Source organism: Bufo gargarizans, chromosome 3 (assembly GCF_014858855.1).
Source record: "Bufo gargarizans isolate SCDJY-AF-19 chromosome 3, ASM1485885v1, whole genome shotgun sequence".
In the NCBI taxonomy this organism is placed as follows: domain Eukaryota; kingdom Metazoa; phylum Chordata; class Amphibia; order Anura; family Bufonidae; genus Bufo; species Bufo gargarizans.
In genome coordinates, this window is record NC_058082.1 from 44,106,487 (window position 1) to 44,129,591 (window position 23,105).

Here is a 23,105-nt window from a genome sequence, read left to right on the forward strand (position 1 = left end):
GTCTCTGATGTATCCATATCACATCCCTTGGGAGTCGTTACTTTGCAGAAAACCACGGAGGTCAGTCAGGGATTTGCACTGATTTTGAACGTTTTCTCCATTCACACCCAGAGCTGCCTTTTTAAAATTCAGCTGTAAACAAGCTGCCGCGTGTCTCCAGTCTGCTGTCATTGGAGCTCCCATACTGCACTGCAGCCTTTTAAGCAGGAGCAGATAGCTGACTTTTGCTTTGGATGTGAACAGAGAAGAAGAACACTTGCAATCAGTGCCATAAGTAAGGCCCCCTGCACACGGCCGTGTTTCACAGCCGTGTGCGGGCCGTGGAACCGCGGCCTGGATCCCTCCTGAGAGCAGGAGCGCACGACGTCACTGGTTGCTATGACACCGTGCGCTCCCTGCTGCCGGCACAGTACAGTAATACACTGGTATGATCTATACCAGTGTATTACTGTATTGCGGCGGCAGCAGGGAGCGCACGGCGTCATAGCAACCAGTGACGCCGTGCGCTCCTGCTCTCAGGAGGGATCCAGGCCGCGGTTCCACGGCCCGCACACGGCTGTGAAACACAGCCGTGTGCAGGGGGCCTAAAGCAGACATTTTATGTAGGTCTTTGGATGACTCCATCCCGTAGACTTATAGTGGTCGCCATTGGGGGGCCACCACCATCATTGCAATAGGCCGCGGCTATGTGCGGCAGTAATGCCATCGTCAGTGAAGTGAATGGAGACCGAGGTAGTCATGTGACTCTTCCCATTTACGTCTACTGAGCTCTTAACGCGTTTCAGGTCAAGACCTTCCTCCATGTTTCTCCTCCTTCTTCCAGTTAAAAGCCCGGAGACAGGAATGTAACGCCAAAGCCACTCACGCCCGGAACGATTATCTCCTCACCCTGGCAGCTGCCAATGCCCATCAGGACCGCTATTACCAGACAGACCTGGCCAATACCATGAAGGTGAGTCCGGCTCTATGAGGAGGATGGGGGTCAGTATGTCCGGGGGAGCTGGTCACAGCGGTCGTCTACTCTCAGCAGAACGTTAGGTCGTTCAAGTCTGCATCTAGAAAAGCCGGGTGATTGGCAAATATAACCGCTCGGTCATCCAGCTTTCCCAGACCCAGATATGCACTCTCTTCAGCTATATGTAGAGGGACGTGTCGGACTTTCCACTGTGGACGTTTTGGTTCTCACCCAGCTTTCCAGGAACCCTAAAGCGAGGAGGACTGTGGAGCTGTTGGTTTAGGGTGGGGGCTGGTGCCCTTTGTTGTCTGCGGTGCCAGTTTTGTAGCCCCTCAGACAATGGCACCTCTGGGGCTGATACATTGTTGGATTGTGAGGCCGGTGTTTGTGCCGCTGGTCCGGTCCGACTTCCTCCTTCCTTTGTACTTGGAGGGTCGGAGACGGGGGAAGGAGCGGATCGCGCTGATGTCATTGTATTATTGTTCTAATATTGGCAAGGAATGTGCGAGCGTCTCGTCTGGATGTGCCACATGGGGGGGGGGGGGCGGCTGTGACCTAAAAATCTGTCGCTATTGACCAGTGTTTGCTCCATTAGGGCGCAGCCATGATCAGCGACTCCAGCTTCTCTGCGCTGTCTATTGGAGTCTGAGGTGGTCTGAAATCCACCTCCTGCCTCGTCGGAAGCCTGGGCTGCTCCTCCTTGCAGCACTGGTTCAGACACCTGCTTTGTCCCTTTCCCATGCTTTATACTGCAGCTCTGTTCAGTTAGGACACAGCTAGGGTTAGTGAGTCCAGCTTGGCCGCATTGTCTGTGGGAGTCAAAGGCGGTCTCTAATTTACTTGCTGTCTCATCAGGGGTTCTGGCTTCTGATTTATCCTCCTCCCCATGCTCTATACTGCAGCTCTGCTCCATTATGACCCTGCTGTGATCAATGACTCCAGCTCAGCTGCATTGTCTGAAGTTAGGTTAAAATCTGTATTTTGTCTCATCAGAGGCTCAGGCTACTTCTGTATGCCTTTCCCATGCTTTACACTACAGCTTTGCTCCCTTTAGGAATCTGCTGTGATCAGTGACCCCAGTTTAACTGCTGAGAGAGATAAAAACCCACCTCATCCAGAAATGTAACTTGAAGTTCCTGGGACTCATTGTAAAATCTGGAACAGTCCCCATTCCAACCCTCCCATTCCACCCCCCCCCCCCCTCCCATTCCACCCCCCTCCAAATTAGATGTTCCTCAAATACCCGGATCACTGAAATCCACAGGTTGGGTCCATGAACTTAGATTGACACCGAAATCTCCCTGATACACCATGGACTGGACCCCCACGGTACCCGGGCGATTACTAGATGGACTCTTTCTTGTTCCCTTCAGTCTTTTCACATTTATCTGTTACTGGGAAAGCTGGGTGACCACCAATATGGCTGCCATTACAGCTCCTACATGGGTGGCAGGCCTGTTACCCAGCTTTCCCAGAGAAAGATATCCCTATGAAATGGCTGCACAGCAAGAGTTTATGGAGGAAATGTGCTTTCTTAAGGAGGTCTCAAGGTGTTGGGGGTGGGGGGGGGGGTGAGTCATTGTTGGGGGGGTTGTTTGGATTCAGGTTTTATTGTCTGGGAAGGTTAGACGAGATGAACAGATTGCAGGTTTATCGGGTCACAGTGCCGGGGGGTGTCGCGGTCTCTCCCTTCCTGTCCTGCGTTCCACCTGTTTCCTGTGCCCGGTGCGGCCGGTGGTGAGACAGATTCCTAAATATACCCGCCGTCTGTGTACACCCTGGTGCAGCCCAGTCTGCGTAATGCAAAGCTCTGCAGCTTTCTGCTATATTTTATGTATCCATTTCTCACCATTTTCAAGATCTCTGCTTGCTGTCAGAAACATTCTTCTTTTAGATCCAGAGGCCGAAAACCTGCCTGGATCTAAGCTTTGAAGGTTTGCAACAATTGTATCTAGAGAATTGTCTGTAAACGCCCTGTGATGCCACACCACGGATACATTTCACCTGCACTGATACATTGTAACAAACTATAAAGCCAGGAGAGGGATTGGCTCTGCTGATGTGTATAATGAAGGCAGTATAGCCGGTGCCGTCACCCCCCCCCCCCCCCCCCCCTATATTATGTTCAACTTCACCTTTCAAGTATCCGTTGTGTTCGAATTATTCATTGTGTTAAATATCTCTGCTTGCTTTCAGTGAATGGGAACCTTCATGGTTTACATCCAGAGGCTAAAACCCTCACCTTGAGCTTATCCTTGAAACAGGACAAGAGAAAGATGTGGTGTTGTTGCTCCCAGAGGATTGTCTAGACAGGATACAATTGTAACAAACCCTCAGCTGCGAGAAATTTTAGTTATGCAGGATTTTCATCCTCTGAGTTTTAAGACTGTTCCCATTCACCAACAGCAAGCCGAGATCTTGGTCAGGTGAGGTATATTATAGAGTTGCTTTGTACTGTAGACTCTTCCCTGTCTGTATATTCTGGGTTGGCGCTTCCTGCTGCAGTATAACTGACACGGGATTATATTCGGAATATGTGTTGCTGATACCAGTTCTGTAGTCTTAGTACAAGCAGAAATTCGGCACTCCTCCCATAACTTTACTGCACCTGTGGCGGGGTGAAGGGTTTCCGCAGAAGTGAATACAATGGACGCCGCTTCTGTAGTGTATGGGGATCAGTCGCTCAGCAGGAGGACGGTGCATTCCACAGATGACCTGATCCCTCAGCTGAGACAATGGGACCTGCAGCGGAGGGCTCATGTTATATAAACGGTGTCATCTGTTCTCTAAAACCTGTGACATCACTGAGCCGATCACCTGCTCCCCCCACAATATCCTCAAAAATGTTATATAAAGTATTTAAAAAATAAATAAATAACTATATAAAAAGTAAAAAAATAAAAAAATTATCACAAAGTTTTTGTGAAAATATTGCTGTTATATGGTGCTGACATCTAGTGGCCAAACGGTCTACACTGGAGGGAAGTGCAGCAGTGTGTGAGGGCGGGGTTACATGGGGAGGATTGGTGATGTCACAGTGAACAAGGATATTTGGGAGATGATGGTGATGTCACATAATGAGGAGATGGGGTTGGGGGGGCTGGAGGTGTCACACTGACTGGGAAGGTTCAGGGTTATCTGGTGAGGGCGGAGGGAGCGGCGGGGCTATCTGGGGAACATTGGCGATGTCGCTGTGAGGGTGCTGGCTTATGGAGGGAGTTGTAATGTCACATATTAAGGAGACATGGGGATCTGTGAAGGGTTGATGATGTCACAGGGTGAAGAGGCAGATTTATTTTGACAGGACCGGTGATGTGACAGAGTAAGGAGCTGGTCTTTACGGATGGGGCTTGTAATGTCACAGTCAAGGAGCTGGGTTATCTAGGAGGAACAGTGATGTCAAAATGAGGGGGTTGAGTTATTTGGGAAGGCTGGTAAAGTCACAGTGAGGGGGCTGAGTCATCTGCAGAGGACTGGTGATGTCACAGTGAGGGGGTTGAGTCACCTGCAGAGGACTGGTGATGTCACAGTGAGGGGGCTGAGTCATCTGCAGAGGACTAGTGATGTCACAGTGAGGGGGCTGAGTCATCTGCAGAGGACTGGTGATGTCACAGTGAGGGGGCTGAGTCATCTGCAGAGGACTGGTGATGTCACAGTGAGGGGGCTGAGTCATCTGCAGAGGACTGGTGATGTCACAGTGAGGGGGCTGAGTCATCTGCAGAGGACTGGTGATGTCACAGTGAGGGGGCTGAGTCATCTGCAGAGGACTGGTGAGGTCACAGTGAGGGGGCTGAGTCATCTGCAGAGGACTGGTGATGTCACAGTGAAGGGGCTGAGTCATCTGCAGAGGACTGGTGATGTCACCGTGAGGGGGCTGAGTCATCTGCAGAGGACTGGTGATGTCACCGTGAGGGGGCTGAGTCATCTGCAGAGGACTGGTGATGTCACAGTGAGGGGGCTGAGTCATCTGCAGAGGACTGGTGAGGTCACAGTGAGGGGGCTGAGTCATCTGCAGAGGACTGGTGATGTCACAGTGAAGGGGCTGAGTCATCTGCAGAGGACTGGTGATGTCACCGTGAGGGGGCTGAGTCATCTGCAGAGGACTGGTGATGTCACCGTGAGGGGGCTGAGTCATCTGCAGAGGACTGGTGATGTCACAGTGAGGGGGCTGAGTCATCTGCAGAGGACTGGTGATGTCACAGTGAGGGGGCTGAGTCATCTGCAGAGGACTGGTGATGTCACAGTGACGGGGCTGAGTCATCTGCAGAGGACTGGTGATGTTACAGTGAGGGGGCTGAGTCATCTGCAGAGGACTGGTGATGTCACAGTGAGGGGGCTGAGTCATCTGCAGAGGACTGGTGATGTTACAGTGAGGGGGCTGGGTTATATGAGGGAGAATGGTGATGTCACAGTGAAGGCGCTGGGTTATATGAGGGAGAATGGTGATGTCACAGTGAAGGCGCTGGGTTCTCTGAGGAGGACTGATGTCACATTAAGAGAGCTGAGTTATAAGAGGGAGAATGGTGATGTCACAATGAGTGGGCTGGGTTCTCTGAGGAGGACTAATGATGTCACAGTGACAGAGTAGGGTTATCTCGGAACAACTGGTGATGTCACAGTGAGGGGGCTGGGCTCTCTGAGGAGGACTGATGATGTCACAATGAGGGGGCTGGGCTCTCTGAGGAGGACTGGTGATGTCATAGAGTAGGTTATCTTGGAAGGGCTGGTGATGTCACAGTTAGGAGGCTGGGCTCTCTGAGGAGGACTGGTGATGTCACAGTTAGGGGGCTGGGCTCTCTGAGGAGGACTGGTGATGTCACAGTGACAGAGTAGGGTTTCTGGGAGGTCACAGAATTCCTTGAACTGAAGGATATAACTATCCCTGGCTGTTGACTTTGTTAAACTGTTTTACGGAGCCCATCCACACGAGGCAGCAGAGAGCCACACGTCTATCTACATTTAGGAATGCCTCGTACCTGCAGATTTATTTTGGGGTATTTTTCCCCTTTAACCACAATGTCGATATCTGTGATGGGCCCTCCAGCCTGCTACAGTTCGCTTGTGCAGTAGGAGGGTCCGGGGGGCTTATCTGGATCTGCGTCCCCTGTAACTACAGCCCCATCTGATGCACTGGCTGCATGTCCAGCCCATATACTGATTTCCTAAGCTCTGTGCAGAATTCCTCCGGCTCCCTCTGGTGGTGAGTCCCACACCCTGCACCCCTCTCCCAACATGCAGTTCTAAGAGCCTAGTCTGTAGTATACACAGCAGCGGACATGTTGGTCCTCCTGTCCTAGACTCCAGTACGTCACTCGGACTGATACAGAAGGAAAATGCGAAGCCTGACGCAGCACCCATTCACATGAATAGAAAGCTGCAGACCATATCACCTGCGGCCGTCAGGACATGCTGGGAGTTGTAGTTTATTAAAGCTGGAACATTACAGATTGGAGAAGACTTGCTGTAGACATTCCTCAGGTCAGAGCCGGGTGGATTCTGCTTTATCCTGTTGAGGGCGCTCCGCTTTTCCTCTAGCATATCCTGATCTCTCCAGATTCCGTCCCCGCTCTGGATTAGGACAGTCACGTCACCGCTCAGATGACGGAGCTGTGAAAGAGCAGAGCTCACAATCCCAGGGGCTTTCTATTGCAGCCTCCCATAATGCACTGGGGTCCTGAATTTCATGACCCAAAAAAATAAATAGAGACCATGTGCAGTTTGTTACAATGTGTCGGTGCAAGAAAGAGCTGGAGTCCATCAGGAAATTACCTGCGCTGTGTGAGCAGGACTAGGTTATCAGCCTTCGGTTGTAAGTTATGACTATTTCCATTCACTGACAGCCATGGAGCTAAAACAGCCAGGGTGATACATTGTAACAAACGTCAGGACAGATGTGCAGCTGATGTGTTTGCTCAGAAAGATTTGTCCAGACTGGATACAATTGTAACAAACCATCAGCCTTGAGAAGTATTAGGTATGCAGGATTCAGCCTCTGGGTGTTAATAAGTTTGTTCCTGTTCACCAACAGCAAGCAGTGATCTTGAAAATGGTGATAAATTGAAATATAAGGAGTATTATGGAGTTGCTCTGTAACGCAGGCTCTTCCCTGATGATACTATTGTAAGAAACAATCAGCTGTGAGGGGATCAATAGCGATGTTCCCATTCACTGACAGCAAACAGTTGAACAAAAAGTTCCCATGGTGGCAGTCCGCTCCTGTTTTGCTCCATGATGATCTCATGGCCCCTTTTGTTTCCCCCGCAGACCCTCGATGGCAATGTGTACGACCACCTGAAGGACTATCTCATGGCGTTCAGCAGGACGGAGCTGGAGACGTGTCAGGCTGTACAGAACACATTCCAGTACTTGCTGGAGACCTCCAGTCGGGTAAGTGGCTTTTCGATGTGGTGTCATCACTGGTCCTGGACTCCTGGCTTTGAATCCGGTGGGGTCGTCTTAAAGGGGTGATGTGGTTTCCTGCCTCCCAGTGCACGATTGTCTTGGAAGAACAGATTGTCCAAGGTTACTGATATCAAGCTGGGCGGCTCCTTAAGGATCCATCTCGGGGGAGACCACAGGACAGCCTGATGTCCATCACTGGAGTTTAGGAAGCTGGGATATGTGGAGCTGTTGGTTGTGGTGTTACATGACAACTTTTTTTTATAATTTTTTTTGCTTGGCCCTGGAGGGCTGATTTCCTAATCTTATACTCTAGTTACAACCAGAGCTGCATTCACAATTGTTATGCTCCAGTCACACCCAGAGCTGCATTCAGAATTCTATTTTGTTGCCACACCCCTAACCACTAGGAAATAGGAGCCTGCGTGGACATCTGGGGTCCTTCAGCCTATGAAACGTCTGGATGCAGCTTTGAATGTGACTGGAGTATATGAGATAATTACATTATCATGAGACTATTACTGCTCCCCCTTTTTAACAACCGTTATTCTGTGTGCTCCTTGTTTCCCGCCCTAACACACACGTACCCCTCCTCTCTTTGATGATCCAGGCTTTCATGCAGCTGAAATTCCCTTCCGCGGTAAGAACTTCACACATCGCTTGCACTCAGTCAGCCATTACTTGCTTTATTTTTTCTGTTCTGTACTTGGTGCATGTTCCATCCTGTTACGGCGGGTCTTAGGTTCTAGTCACGTGGGGCGATGCTCGCTCCTCTCATCCTGCACTGGTGCTGAAAGTCACATTGTGCTTCATATTATATTTATTGTGGTTTGGGGAATTGTTTTATTTTTTACATTTTTGTATGGTATGTAACGGTCTAGGTATGTGGATCGCTATGGACAGGTCTGCAGTGTCACTCTTTTAGTTGGTGATAATCCTCCTCACTAGATAAAAGGTGTTATCTGGATCATCAGTGACTAAATGTCTCATTATTTGTAGGTGATGAGAGACTACAACCTCCAGTTATTCATCCAGGAGAATCCAGTATTTCACAAAGCTCAGCCATTTCAATTCCAGCCATGTGACAGTGACACGGTAAGGAACATAATAATAGAACTAATATAATACTGCCACCACCCATGTACAAGAATATAATTGTGTCCCCCTATGTACAAGAATATAACTATTATAATACTGCTCCTATGTACAAGAATATAACTATTATAATACTGCCCCTATGTACAAGAATATAACTACTATAATACTGCTCCTATGTACAAGACTATAACTACTATAATACTGCTCCTATGTACAAGACTATAACTACTATAATACTGCCTCCTATGTACAAGACTATAACTACTATAATACTGCCTCCTATGTACAAGAATATAACTACTATAATACTGCTCCTGTGTACAAGAATATAACTACTATAATACTGCCTCCTATGTACAAGAATATAACCACTATAATACTGCCTCCTATGTACAGGAATATAACTACTATAATACTGCTCCTATGTACAAGAATATAACTACTATAATACTGCCTCCTATGTACAAGAATATAACCACTATAATACTGCCTCCTATGTACAGGAATATAACTACTATAATACTGCTCCTATGTACAAGAATATAACTACTATAATACTGCCTCCTATGTACAAGACTATAACTACTATAATACTGCCTCCTATGTACAAGAATATAACTACTATAATACTGCTCCTGTGTACAAGAATATAACCACTATAATACTGCCTCCTATGTACAGGAATATAACTACTATAATACTGCCTCCTATGTACAGGAATATAACTACTATAATACTGCTCCTATGTACAGGAATATAACTACTATAATACTGCTCCTATGTACAGGAATATAACTACTATAATACTGCTCCTATGTACAGGAATATAACTACTATAATACTGCTCCTATGTACAGGAATATAACTACTATAATACTGCTCCTATGTACAAGAATATAACTACTATAATACTGCTCCTATGTACAAGACTATAACTACTATAATACTGCTCCTATGTACAAGAATATAACTACTATAATACTGCTCCTATGTACAGGAATATAACTACTATAATACTGCCTCCTATGTACAAGAATATAACTACTATAATACTGCTCCTATGTACAAGAATATAACTACTATAATACTGCCTCCTATGTACAAGAATATAACTACTATAATACTGCTCCTATGTACAGGAATATAACTACTATAATACTGCTCCTATGTACAAGAATATAACTACTATAATACTGCCTCCTATGTACAAGAATATAACTACTATAATACTGCTCCTATGTACAGGAATATAACTACTATAATACTGCTCCTATGTACAAGACTATAACTACTATAATACTGCTCCTATGTACAAGAATATAACTACTATAATACTGCATCCTATGTACAAGAATATAACTACTATAATACTGCTCCTATGTACAAGAATATAACTACTATAATACTGCCTCCTATGTACAAGAATATAACTACTATAATACTGCCTCCTATGTACAAGAATATAACTACTATAATACTCCCTCCTATGTACAAGAATATAACTACTATAATACTGCTCCTATGTACAAGAATATAACTACTATAATACTGCCTCCTATGTACAGAATATAACTACTATAATACTGCCTCCTATGTACAGGAATATAACTACTATAATACTGCTCCTATGTACAAGAATATAACTACTATAATACTGCTCCTATGTACAGAATATAACTACTATAATACTGCTCCTATGTACATGGCTATAGTCTGAGAGGCTTCTGCAGTTTGTCCCCTGTGCTCAGGTTTGTCACACATGTGGAGCTGTAGGTGACATCTGTCTTCATGTTCTAACCCAGTGCCGTCTGTCTGTCTCTGTTTCTGTCCTTCCTCCGCGGTCAGAGTTTTAGCGCTGTTCCTCTGGTGGACATTGAACCTTCTCCTGTCAGTGCTATGAGAATTTCTCTAGCCAAGGTATAACCCGCTCGCTCTGTCTCCCGCTTTCCATTGATCATGTGACTCCTCATTGTGATTCCTTGTTGATTTTTGGTGATGAGATCTCCATCAGTTCTTCCATGGTTTCCTTCAGGTTGATACATTGTATCGGAGGAGCTCATCTTCCATTCCTTCAGGTCTGAGAGGCAGTGTCCATTCCCAGCACCTACCTGTAGCATTACCCATCCGCCATATCCTGGGCCGCGGTACTTCGCTGTATCCGACCTTGGCCTTCACATCGTGACCCTTTGTGCTGGAGCCGGTCGGATGTTGCCCGCTTCGTTGCTTATATTAGGCAGACTTACAACCATTGCCATAAAGTGCCGCCACATCCATGAACAACATGCTCTTATTGTTATAATGCTTTGCAGTGGCCCTGTTCATCCTGTGCCACCTGATGCATGAAGAGAAAACTTTCTACTTACAATTCCCACCCTCCTGCCTTGACTGTGTCGTATGTGACATTTAGGGAGCTGGTTGTGGGCCCCTATGGGCAGTTTTCGGTCACCCCATGTACCCTCCTTTCCATGATGCTGACGCCGTACGGTGGAATTTGCGCACTGTAGAGTAGATTTCCTACAGTATACAGTAGTTGTCGTGGGGGGCCGTCTTTGTACTATGTGTAGCATTACAGGGGCATCATACCTGTAGGTACGCAGGTCCCATGCTGATTTATGCCGCACAGTAATGGGTTGCAGCTCTGGGGACGTGGCCTCAATGTATTTTCCACCGACATCTTCTTTTTAATTGTATTGACTCCCAGAGGGAACTGGAGGAGGAGTAGTTACACGTCGGCGGCGAGCAGCGCGGTGTGAATTCTCCGCGGTGGAGGTGTCGCCTCACACCTCTAAGCAACATTTCCCGCTTCCTCGGAGTGATGTGCTCAGCTCATGTTCTTCTCGCGCTCTATGGCGGTATTATATACTGTGACTGGTAACGCAAGTCTAGATTGGTGCCACACTAGCGTTATTGCTGGATCCGGCAGGGCTCGGCAAAAACGCTTCCGTTACTGATAATACAACCGTCTGCATCCGTTATGAACGGATCCGGTTGTATTATCTTTAACATAGCCAAGACGGATCCGTAATGAACTCCATTGAAAGTCAATAGGGGACGGATCCGTTTTTTATTGTCCGTCCCCATTGACTTGCATTGGGGGTCATGTCGGATCAGTCTTGCTCCGCATCCCAGGACGGAAAGCAAACTACAACATCTTGCGGTTTGCACTCCGGTTTGAGAACGCAGTGGAATGCATTTTGGAGCTCGCCGTTCTGTTCAGTTTTGTCCCCATTGACAATGAATGGGGACAAAACGGAAGCATTTTTTTCCGGTATTGAGACCCTATGACGGATCTCAATACCGGAAAATAGAAACGCCAGTGTGAAGGTAGCCTAATAAGGCAAGTGCATGACTGACAACTACCCAGGGATGGACCCGTACAGATCTGTGTTGTCACTTGTAAACCGAACATGGCGGCCGTTACTGCGCCGAGAAGTGGCGTCCCCCACTGATGTGCAGAGGAACCTGCCGCAGGTGTTCAGTTTTCCTGCAGCGCCCCAACAGGGGAAAGTATGAATTGCACAGTGCTTATTGCCATCAGTGTATTGGAGATTAGACGACTGATACCTTAATGTATCCTTGGGATCTTTGAAGGACCCTCCTGTAACCTGGTGACCCCGGAGGGGGGTATTTTGGGGTTCAGGGGGGCGCCTTGAATATGTTGTTGTAGCTGCACATCCGGGAGGATTTCCATGGTGTGTGTCAGCTCTTCTCTCCCCGGCCCCGTCTTCCTCTCTATGGAGATAGCGCCCATTGTGCCGAAACGCTGAGGCTGCAGCTTCTGCCCAGACGCGGGGCCCTTCCTGTTTACGCTGGGATATCTGCATCCTGACGAAGGGCTAGCTGCCCATGTCTGGGGGGGAAAGTCACATCAAGGACGGGACAAAGATTAGGAAATGGCATGAATAGCAATCCCTCCGGCCTAGTGACAAACTGACAACTTCTGTCTGCAATGCTCCGTGAGAGTAGCACCGTTTTCAAGATTGGCTGCTTGCTGTCAATTAATGAAAACCGTTGTCTAATCCTGCCTGTGTACCTCCTGGTGCAGCCCGTGCGATGTCCAGGTCTATAAATGAAAAGTTCAACTTATACGTTTTGTATCAATTGCTCACCATTTTCAACATATCTGCTTGCTGTTAATGAATGGAAATATACTTCTTTAGACCCAGAGGCTGAAAACCTTCCAAGTCCTAAGCCGAAGGTTTGCAACACTTGTATCTAATCCAGACAGACTGATACATGTTATCTGCACTGACACATTGTAGCAAACGATCAGGACAGGAGAGGGATTTGTGCTGCTGATGTGGGCCGGTCCGCCGCCTGTAGGGTATACATCTTCAACTCTTTAATATACTTTGTGTTCCAATTCTTCAACGTTTTCAATATGTCTGCTTGCTTACAGTAAATGGAAACAATCAGTGTTTACATCCAGAGGCTAAAACACCCATTCTGAGCTTATGCCTCTCACAGCTGAGGGTTTGTTCCACTGATATCCAGTCTAGACAATCCTACACAGATCAGCAGCACACACCTCAGTCCTGATAGTTTGTTTCAGTGTATCAGCGCAGGTAAAATGTTTCCGCTTGGATTGTCTGGACTGGATACAACTGTAACAAACTCCCAGCTGTGAGAAGTATGAAGTCAGGATGGGTTTTCAGCTTCTGGATGTGAACAGCAATGCTCTCATTCACTGATGGCCAGCTGAGATCCTAAAAATGGCCCTGCACATAAAAAAAGATGATATACAGGCTGCCATAAATGGTGCCTTTTATGAAGCAGAACTGTTTTCAGAATCTCTGCTTGCTGTCTGTGAATTAAAACATTTTTGTCTACACCCAGAGGCCGAAAACCTAAACAGACCTAAGTCAGACAGACCAGGACTCCAGACTGATACATTGTAACAAACTATCAGGACAGGAGAGGGATTTGTGCTGCTGCTGTGTTGACCTGGCAGAGGGCTGTGTAGAATGGGTACCATTGTAACAAACACTCAGCTGTGAGAGGTATCTGAATTTTTCCAGCCTCTGGAATGTCAACCGTATTGTAGCCATTCAGTGGCAGCAAGCAAAGATCTTGAAAATGGCGAGGAACTTAAATAGAAAGTTTATTAGAACGCTGCAAACTTTGTCTTAAAGTGACAGGCCTCCTCTAAAACTTGCCGATGGCCCCGTGTCCGTCCTGATAGTACTTAAGCAGTAAGTCCGCTCGTCCCGCTGCCGGTGGTCCCGGGAATTCTCGCCGTTCGTCCCGTACATTACGCGCCCCCCACTTTCTGCTGTTATCAGACCCTTTATGAGCTGCGAGAAGAAATATTGTTAGTTCAGCGTTTTCCAGTCTCTGGCAGAAGTCCGGCCGCCTCCTCGCGCCAAGATCCCCGGGAAGGGGCCAATAAAAGTAACCTAAGAAATCCGTGCCAGGCGAGGGGCTCCATAGCCACGGGGAGGGGGGTCCTAGGCATAACTGCTCCCTCCAGAGGAAGGGGCTGTTCGTCCTGAGTCAGTCAAGGTGTCGATCTGTTCCCTGGAAAGCTGGATGGCGACTTGCCTTGGTGGTCACCACTGTTGGGGTCCATCGAGGTGCAGTCACTCAGCTTTCCTGGAGTCCTGGAAGGTAAATCTGTGGTTTGCTGCAATGTGTGATGTCACCGCACTGACGTGATGATGTGACATCACAGAAATCTCAGCAATTCGCTATATGTCATCGATTTGTTTGTTGAGAGGGTCAGTTGAAGAAATTAGGCCTTTGAGCAATCAGATGTGTAGCAGAGCTGACTTTGCCATTTAAAAGGGTATTGGATATAAAGTTTGCATCATCATTTCTTTTTTTTCTATCCATTACTTGCCATTTTCAAGATTTATGCTTGCTGTCAATGAATAAGATCCATTTTTACTTCGAGGGTGGCTTTTCTTTTGCTTCGGCTGCGGGGCTTGTTATTGGGGGTGTATATACAGTAACGCAGGTATTATCTGGGTGTGTCTGTTGCATGGGGATGATCATCGGATCGCTGGTGATAGGGGTACCTTTCGCTGGCCGGGTGCTTGTCTATCCCCCCCCCCCCCCAATACTTGTTTCATTGTGCTCACTTTATTCTGCAGAGTCGGCAGCTGGAGTCCGAGACTGGCACCACGGAGGAGCACAGCCTGAACAAAGAGGCGCGCAAGTGGGCGACACGGGTGGCACGGGAGCACAAGAACGTCATCCACAGTCAGCGGGTAGGTGTGGCGGTGAACTAGGCATAACTGCTCCCTCCAGCAGAAGGGGGGCGTTCGTCCTGTCAGCCCACCAGGATTGTGAGACGAATCACTAAAGATGCTGTGGGAGTGGTGCAGCTCGCCCCAAACTGCACGAGGCACCCCTGTGATAGTGACACAGGGCCGACACAACCATGATGGTCGCAGTGACCCTATAACTATGACTGTCAAGGTGTTGGCATAAGTGTCAGCCTTAGAGGGCATCCGTCAGCAGTTTTGTCCCTGACCTGTTACATGTGCGCTCTGTGTTGATCCCATGTTCATATGTGTCCGCATTACTGAGAAAAATGATGTTTTAATATATGCAAATGAGCCTCTAGGAGCAACGGGGGCGTTACCATTACACCTAGAGGCTCAGCTCTCTCTGCAACTGCTGCGTCCTCTAGGTGTAATGGCAACGCCCCCGTTGCTCCTAGAGTCTCATTCGCATATATTAAAACATCATTGTAGGCTTCAGGGTACCCCCATAACAGTGGCCGGGACCGTAACTGTTACAATGGCCGCGGCTGATTCTTTGCTGTTCCCTCTTCCTCCTCAGCTGCTGGATGATCTGGAGTGTCAGAGTTCTCCGGCGTCGGAGCCGGGCCGCCTGGAGCTGGAGCAGAGGATTGAGGAGGTGAAGGAGAGTATCCGCAAGGCGCAGGTATACAGCGGCATCCATATCCCTTCCTCTTTACATTGCTGCAGGGTCAGATCTGCAGATCATTTGCTGCTGACATAGAAAACATTCGCTGATGGTGATTTCATGTATTCTCTATGCACATCCAAAGCTGCTTTCAAAATTTTGCTGGTTGCCCTTGGAAACAGACAGCGGTTAACGTCCACCCCGTTGTCAGGCATGTCACCTAATGCCTCAGCACTACACAAAGCACTGCTCTCTGCAGTAAACCGGCAGAATTCTGAATGCAGCTTTAGAGGTGATTGGAGGAGAGAGAAAAAAAATATCTACAGCTGAAAGTATTTGCTATAATTTTTTTGCAGATGATGCAGGTGCAGACCAAAGGATAGCAATGATAAGACGGCCTTCAAGGGACAAGTGTAGTCAGATGCAGGTTATCAGCCAGTTCAGACTGTATAGTGTCCACTTGAGACGGAGCATAGAAAAATGCGCACCACCCACGGCGCCATTTAGGTCTCCTGGCAACCGAGGCCCAATAAAAACATCTCTGGTTATTTTTCTCCAGCGCCCCGAGGCGTCTTCATGATTCTGTATAATAGGACTTTGTATAAAATTAGGAGCTGTAAGCGGTAATTATATCATTTTCCGCCCGCGCCATTCCCAGGGGCCGTAAAATCTTTATTAGAGGACGCTCGTCGCTTTGTTATAATTTACGGCTCTGGCTGTGTAAGTCACGGGTGCACAGATCCTTGCCAGCGTCTCCGGCTTTACATAGTTCTCCTTACACTTCGCTTTAATTGAATTCTAATTAACAATGTTAGAAATAAAAGTAATTATAACCTCGTGTTGCAAGCGTTTGTTGCTAGAGCGAATCATGAGGGGCTGTGAGGGCGACAGGGACGCACGGATCAACTGCGAAGCGCGAAGAATGTTTGGTAATTCACTCGGGGCAAAGATTGAGTTTGCTGCCTCCATCCCTGTAGCCGGGGCAAGTGGGGGTGGCATGATAGCGGCCCAGACTGGCACCTAGCATGCTTGGCACGTGCACCCTCCGTTATGCCCAAATCTATCAGGTAGGAAGATTTAAAGTCCCTAGATTCTTTATGTAAATCAGTGAAAAAAACAAAAACATAATCACAGGTAATATTAACTAAATAAAACAAGAATCCTAATAAAAATTAATAGAAGTAGGTAACACTAGCAACACAGGCTGAAAACAGACATCTGTCCATCTACAGGTGAAACTCGAAAAATTGGAATATCGTGCAAAGTTCATTTATTTCAGTAGTGAAACTAACACATGAGACTCGTTACAGGCAAAGCGAGATATTTCATACCTTTATTTGTTATAATTTGGATGATTATGGCTTACAGCTTATGAAACCCCAAAGTCACAATCTCAGGAACCCTATGCTCAGGGGGTATGGACTAATTAGCTGACACTTTGAGCCGAGAATATTGAATCTTTTCACAAAATTCTAATTTTAAGTTACATTACTGAAATAAATGAACTTTTGCACAATATTCTAATTTTTCGACTTTCACCCTGTTATCCTGCAAGTTGATCCAGAGGAAGGCAAAAAAAAAACTGTGAGGTAGAAGCCAATTATCCTCACTTTAGGGGGAAAAAAAATCCTTCCCGACTCCAATCAGGCATCAGAATAACTCCCTGGATCAACGACCCCTCTCTAGTAGCTATAGCCTGTAATATTATTACGCTCCAGAAATACGTCCAGGCCCCTCCTGAATTCCTTTATTGTACTCACCATCACCACCTCCTCAGGCAGAGCTCCATAGTCTCACTGCTCTAAGGGCTCTTTCACACTTGCGTTCTTTTCTTCCGGCATAGAGTTCCGTCGTCGGGGCTCTATGCCGGAAGAATCCTGATCAGTTTTATCCTAATGCATTCTGAATGGAGTGAAATCCGTTCAGGATGCATCAGGATGTCTTCAGTTCCGGACCGGAACGTTTTTTGGCCGGAGAAAATACCGCAGCATGCTGCGCTTTTTGCTCCGGCCAAAAATCCGGAACACTTGCCGCAAGGCCGGATCCGGAATTAATGCCCATTGAAAGGCATTAATCCGGATCCGGCCTTAAGCTAAACGTCGTTTCGGCGCATTGCCGGATCCGACGTTTAGCTTTTTCTGAATGGTTACCATGGTTACTTTAATAGCGTCCTGGCTGCCATAGTAACACTGAAAGCATTTTGAAGACGGATCCGTCTTCAAATGCTTTCAGTACACGTTTTTCCGGATCCGGCGTGTAATTCTGGCAAGTGGAGTACACGCCGGATCCGGACAACGCAAGTGTGAAAGAGGCCTTACAGTAAAGAATCCTCTTCTATGTTTGTGTACAAACCTTCTTTCCTCCAGACGCAGAGGATGTCCCCTCGTCACAGTCACCGTCCTGGGAATGAATAGATGATGGGAGAGATCTCTGTACTGATCCCTGATATATTTATACATAGTAATTAGATCTCCCCTCAGTCGTCTTTTTTTAAAAAACTAAATAACCCTAATTTTGATAATCTTTCAGGGTACTGTAGTTGCCCCATTCCAGTCATTACTTCAGTTGCCCTCCTCTGGACCCTCTCCAGCTCTGCTATGTCTGCCTTGTTCACAGGAGCCCAGAACTGTACACAGTACTCCATGTGTGGTCTGACTAGTGATGTGTAAAGTGGTAGGACTATGTTCTCATCACCGGCATCTATGCCCCTTCTGATGCAACCCATTATCTTATTGGCCTTGGCAGCAGCTGCCTGGCACTGGTTTCTACAGCTTAGTTTGCTGTTCACTAAAATTCCTAGATCCTTTTCCATGTCAGTGTTACCGAGTGTAACACTGACATTTAGTATGTACGGGTGACTTGCATTATTCCTTCCCATGTGCATAACCTTACATTTGTCAGTGTTAAACTTCTTCTGCCACTTATCTGCCCAAGCCTCCAATCTCTCCAGATTCCTCTGTAGCAGTATGCTATCCTCTGTAGTGTATATATACAGTATACTGTCCTCTGTAGTGTATATTTACAGCATACTGTCCTCTAACATGTCAATTACTTTACACAGTTTAGTGTCATCTGCAAAAATTGATATTTTACTATGCAAGCCTTCTACAAGATCATTAAAAAATCATTAGTAAAAACAAATAGTAAAATGATAAATGAATAAAATAAATAATTTCAAATAAAGAAATACTTTTCAAAGAGAAAAGTACTAATTGCTGGATACCGAGAAAGTGAAAAAAAATAAAAAGTACATATAATTCACCACACAACAAAAAAAAAAAACTTTTGGTCTGCTACTGGGCAAAAAGCATTTGTCCTGTACTTAATCGAGCGTGCGGATTACAAATCCGAAGTCAGAATTGTTGTAACACGTCACGAAATGTTGCTCTGCATAAGTATGCCTGAATGAATGAAGCACTTGGAAAGCATTGAATAATTTTGAATAGAACGAATTTTACTCCAACAATTCCCTGATCTACATCAGTTTGCGTAGTAAACAGTGTATGAAAATGTAATGGAATAACAACATTTCAAAAAGTCTCATTTTTCAGTTTAAAAGTCTTACTTGAGCAAGGTCCAGTACTGTTAAAAGTACTTCAGACATCTGCTTTTGCGTTTGTGAACGGTCATATTTTCCGCCATCGTGGTGGGATTCCAGCGGCCTTGATACCTGTTCTCCATTGTAGAAATATCTTTATGGAACCGCTCTCCATGTTCGTCACTTACGTGTCCCAAATTGGGTGGGAAAAAGTCAAGATGGGAATGTAAGAAATGCCCTTTCAATGACATTCGGCAGCTGTAAGCAGGTTGTCTACTGATTCAGCAGAGTTTGCAGCTCGTCTGTTCCCAAGGAAGTTCTGCACTACGAGCACAAATGCTTCCAAAGCTGCAAGACGCACTCGCTTTGTCAGATTCTTGCGCTGATCATAAGTAGGGTATTTGCCACATATGTAGCAGAAATAGTCTGGATCGTTAACACATTTGCGATTATCCATCTTAAGGTTCAAAACTGATAGCACTATAACAGATCACTTTATCCAAATCTGTCCAGCTTGCCTTATATACTTACTGCTGACATCAGCCTGAGTGCGTCCGAACAGGTCTGGACAGGTCCATTGGAATATCTCCAATATAATGCATTCATATTATAACTGAATAGGCTTTGCATGTATAACTTAAAATCTAGAAGTGTCAGGCAAATTTCAAGTTCATATTTGGAATCGGCTCATTTTAGTATAAATCACATGTTTTTCTCTCCGTAGCAAAACCATTGTTGCGCGGTAAAAAATAATAATCTAAAATTGTAAAAATATAATAAAACAGAAAGTTGTTTCTTTTATCTTTTTATTGTTCTACATTTTTCTCTGGTGTGTTCTCCTTGCATGAACTATGAACTTTCCTCTACTGCTTTCTCTCTAACTCACTTTCTTCAATTATCCTTAAGGGGATACTGCAGGGTTTTTAATTACTAGACTGTAATATTGTTCACATCCTCGTAGGAGATATTTCAGTGCTGTCGCAGCTCTCCCAGGAGTGACAGTGCAATTTCTTAGATTCTAATGGCTGATGTAGTCACGCATCAAGTTCTTCATTTCACTTGGGAAAAAAATTAAAACACAAACACAAACACAATATTCCACGCAATGTATTCTTGGGTATGAGGTTAAAAACAATACTGTAAAATATCACATTCGGAAAGTCCTTTTCATCATAGCAGTTTTCTTTTGTCTTCATTGGTGCTACTTGTTAGGTAAGGTATAAGATGCTAAAAAGAGTGAAGAGAGGGAAATTGTAACTGCCCAGAGCATAGTTCTGCTTAATATAAGTCATTGTCAAAGTATCTTGATAATTTGACAATGACTAGAACATATAACTACTATAATACTGCCTCCTATGTACAAGAATATAACTACTATAATACTGCCTCCTGTGTACAAGAATATAACTACTATAATACTGCCTCCTATGTACAAGAATATAACTACTATAATACTGCTCCTATGTACAAGAATATAACTACTATAATACTGCTCCTATGTACAAGAATATAACTACTATAATACTGCTCCTATGTACAAGAATATAACTACTGTAATACTGCCTCCTATGTACAAGAATATAACTACTATAATACTGCTCCTATGTACAAGAATATAACTACTATAATACTGCTCCTATGTACAAGAATATAACTACTATAATACTGCTCCTATGTACAAGAATATAACTACTATAATACTGCTCCTATGTACAAGAATATAACTACTATAATACTGCTCCTATGTACAAGAATATAACTACTATAATACTGCTCCTATGTACAAGAATATAACTACTATAATACTGCTCCTATATACAAGAATATAACTGCTATAATACTGCTCCTATGTACAAGAATATAACTACTATAATACTGCTCCTATGTACAAGAATATAACTACTATAATACTGTCTCCTATGTACAGGAATATAACTACTATAATACTGCCTCCTATGTACAAGAATATAACTACTATAATACTGCTCCTATGTACAAGAATATAACTGCTATAATACTGCTCCTATGTACAAGAATATAACTGCTATAATACTGCTCCTATGTACAAGAATATAACTACTATAATACTGCCTCCTGTGTACAAGAATATAACTACTATAATACTGCCTCCTATGTACAAGAATATAACTACTATAATACTGCTCCTATGTACAAGAATATAACTACTATAATACTGCTCCTATGTACAAGAATATAACTACTATAATACTGCCTCCTATGTACAAGAATATAACTACTATAATACTGCTCCTATGTACAAGAATATAACTACTATAATACGGCTCCTATGTACATTTTATGTACAGGAATATAACTGCTATAATACTGCAGGGTTTGGTGTACAGTACACATGGGGTTCTTTTAGACACATGTAAGGGGATCTTCATGGATGATTGGTCGGTGACTTTTCCCAGGGACGTTCTGTCACCTCTTCTCCTCTGGGTAGTTTATGGATGTCACATGACGGGAGGAGTAGGAGAATCGGTTACGGATGTATACTTTGATGTGGTTACTATGTGGTCAGTGACCAGTGAAGTGGCTGTGCACGCACCGTGGCGTTCCTGGGGGAGAGAGGGACCCTGAGATAATGGTATATTTAGATGCACAGTATCACCACACACTGAGGGAGATTTGCTACAGTTTATTGTGGTTTTGATACTTTTTATCTCTTGACTCAACATATTTTTGGAAAGCATCTGGTAGAAGCGGTGTAGCTGGGCGGCATGCGCCATTAATGTGTGTGTACACAGCCGTAAAGTGACGCAAGGTTAGAGAGGGTCAGATGATATAATGGTCACCGGTTCTGTCTCCTGCAGATCACCAAGCTGAAGGCAGAAGCTCGTCTGGACCTCCTGAGGCAGATCGGGGTATCTGTGGACACGTGGTTAAAGAGCGCCATGAACCAGGTGATGGAGGAGCTGGAGAACGAGCGATGGGCCAGTCTGCCCACCATGATCAACAATGGATCCTCTCACCTGGTACTGTCCCTACTGACATCTAATGAGAAGAACATCAGCTCTGAGGGCATCCATCACCTAGAAGTATATAGCAATGCATATAAGGGAAGAGTGCACTATAAGAAACAGATCTATATGAGTTACAGTGTGTCTTCATACTGCAGTCACATCCAAAGCTGCATTCGCAAGTCTCACAGAGAGCTGGTTCAAAGTACACTGCTTTCCCCTACATGTCCCCATATTCTAAACAGCAGAGTATATGCTTGCTTTTAGTGAATGGAAACATTCTTGTTTACATCCAGAGATTGAAAACCTGTCCCGACCTACTACTCCTCGCAGCTGAGGGGTTGTTACAGTTGTTTCCTGTCTACACTTTTAGTGTATCAGTCCAAGGCTGGAGAATTGTATTGAGTGGATACAAATGTGACAAACTCTTTACTGTGAGAAGAGTTCTTGAAAATAGTGAGAAAGCTCCCCCCCCCCCTCCCCATTATCCAGAGCATAGAGCCAAAACAAAGGCAATTGTGTCATCCTGTATTATACCCCAGAGCTGCACTCACTATTCTGCAGGTGCAGTCACTGTATACATACATTACTTATCCTGTACTGATCCTGAGTTACATCCTGTATTATACTCCAGAGCTGCACTCACTATTCTGCTGGTGCAGTCACTGTGCACATACATTACATTACTTATCCTGTACTGATCCTGAGTTACATCCTGTATTATACTCCAGAGCTGCACTCACTATTCTGCAGGTGCAGTCACTGTATACATACATTACTTATCCTGTACTGATCCTGAGTTACATCCTGTATTATACTCCAGAGCTGCACTCACTATTCTGCTGGTGCAGTCACTGTGTACATACATTACTTATCCTGTACTGATCCTGAGTTACAGCCTGTATTATACTCCAGAGCTGTACTCACTATTCTGCAGGTGCAGTCACTGTATACATACTTAATTATCCTGTACATTACTCCAGAGCTGTATGCATGCAATGGGGGACACTTATCAGGACTGACGTTCTCATCCACCTTTCTGCTTCGCTCTGCGCTGGAGTACGACGCGCCTAATTTAAGAGGCAGATATTGTACCTCTGGGCTGGCATAGAATTGAGCTGTAACTTAGCAGATAAGCTCCGTCCCCTTCTCGCTAACCCCCGCTCTTCATTTCTCAGCACTTGAGAAAAGTTGCTCGAAGCCGCAAATTATGAGGTGCACAATAATTTGTGACTTTTTTTTACTACACAATACTGGC

General features: G+C 45.4%; 1 protein-coding gene across 1 annotated transcript in view; it reads left to right on the forward strand.

The window, feature by feature from the left end:
* The window catches only part of FCHSD2 (FCH and double SH3 domains 2), a 54,283-nt gene that overhangs the window by 22,319 nt on the left and 8,859 nt on the right, over positions 1 to 23,105 (forward strand). The window contains exons 6-12 of the mRNA XM_044285415.1: positions 824 to 952; positions 7,220 to 7,342; positions 8,354 to 8,449; positions 10,298 to 10,369; positions 14,545 to 14,661; positions 15,239 to 15,343; positions 21,701 to 21,862. Coding sequence (XP_044141350.1) covers positions 824 to 952; positions 7,220 to 7,342; positions 8,354 to 8,449; positions 10,298 to 10,369; positions 14,545 to 14,661; positions 15,239 to 15,343; positions 21,701 to 21,862 — 804 coding nt within the window. The remainder of the gene's footprint in view (positions 1 to 823; positions 953 to 7,219; positions 7,343 to 8,353; positions 8,450 to 10,297; positions 10,370 to 14,544; positions 14,662 to 15,238; positions 15,344 to 21,700; positions 21,863 to 23,105) is intronic.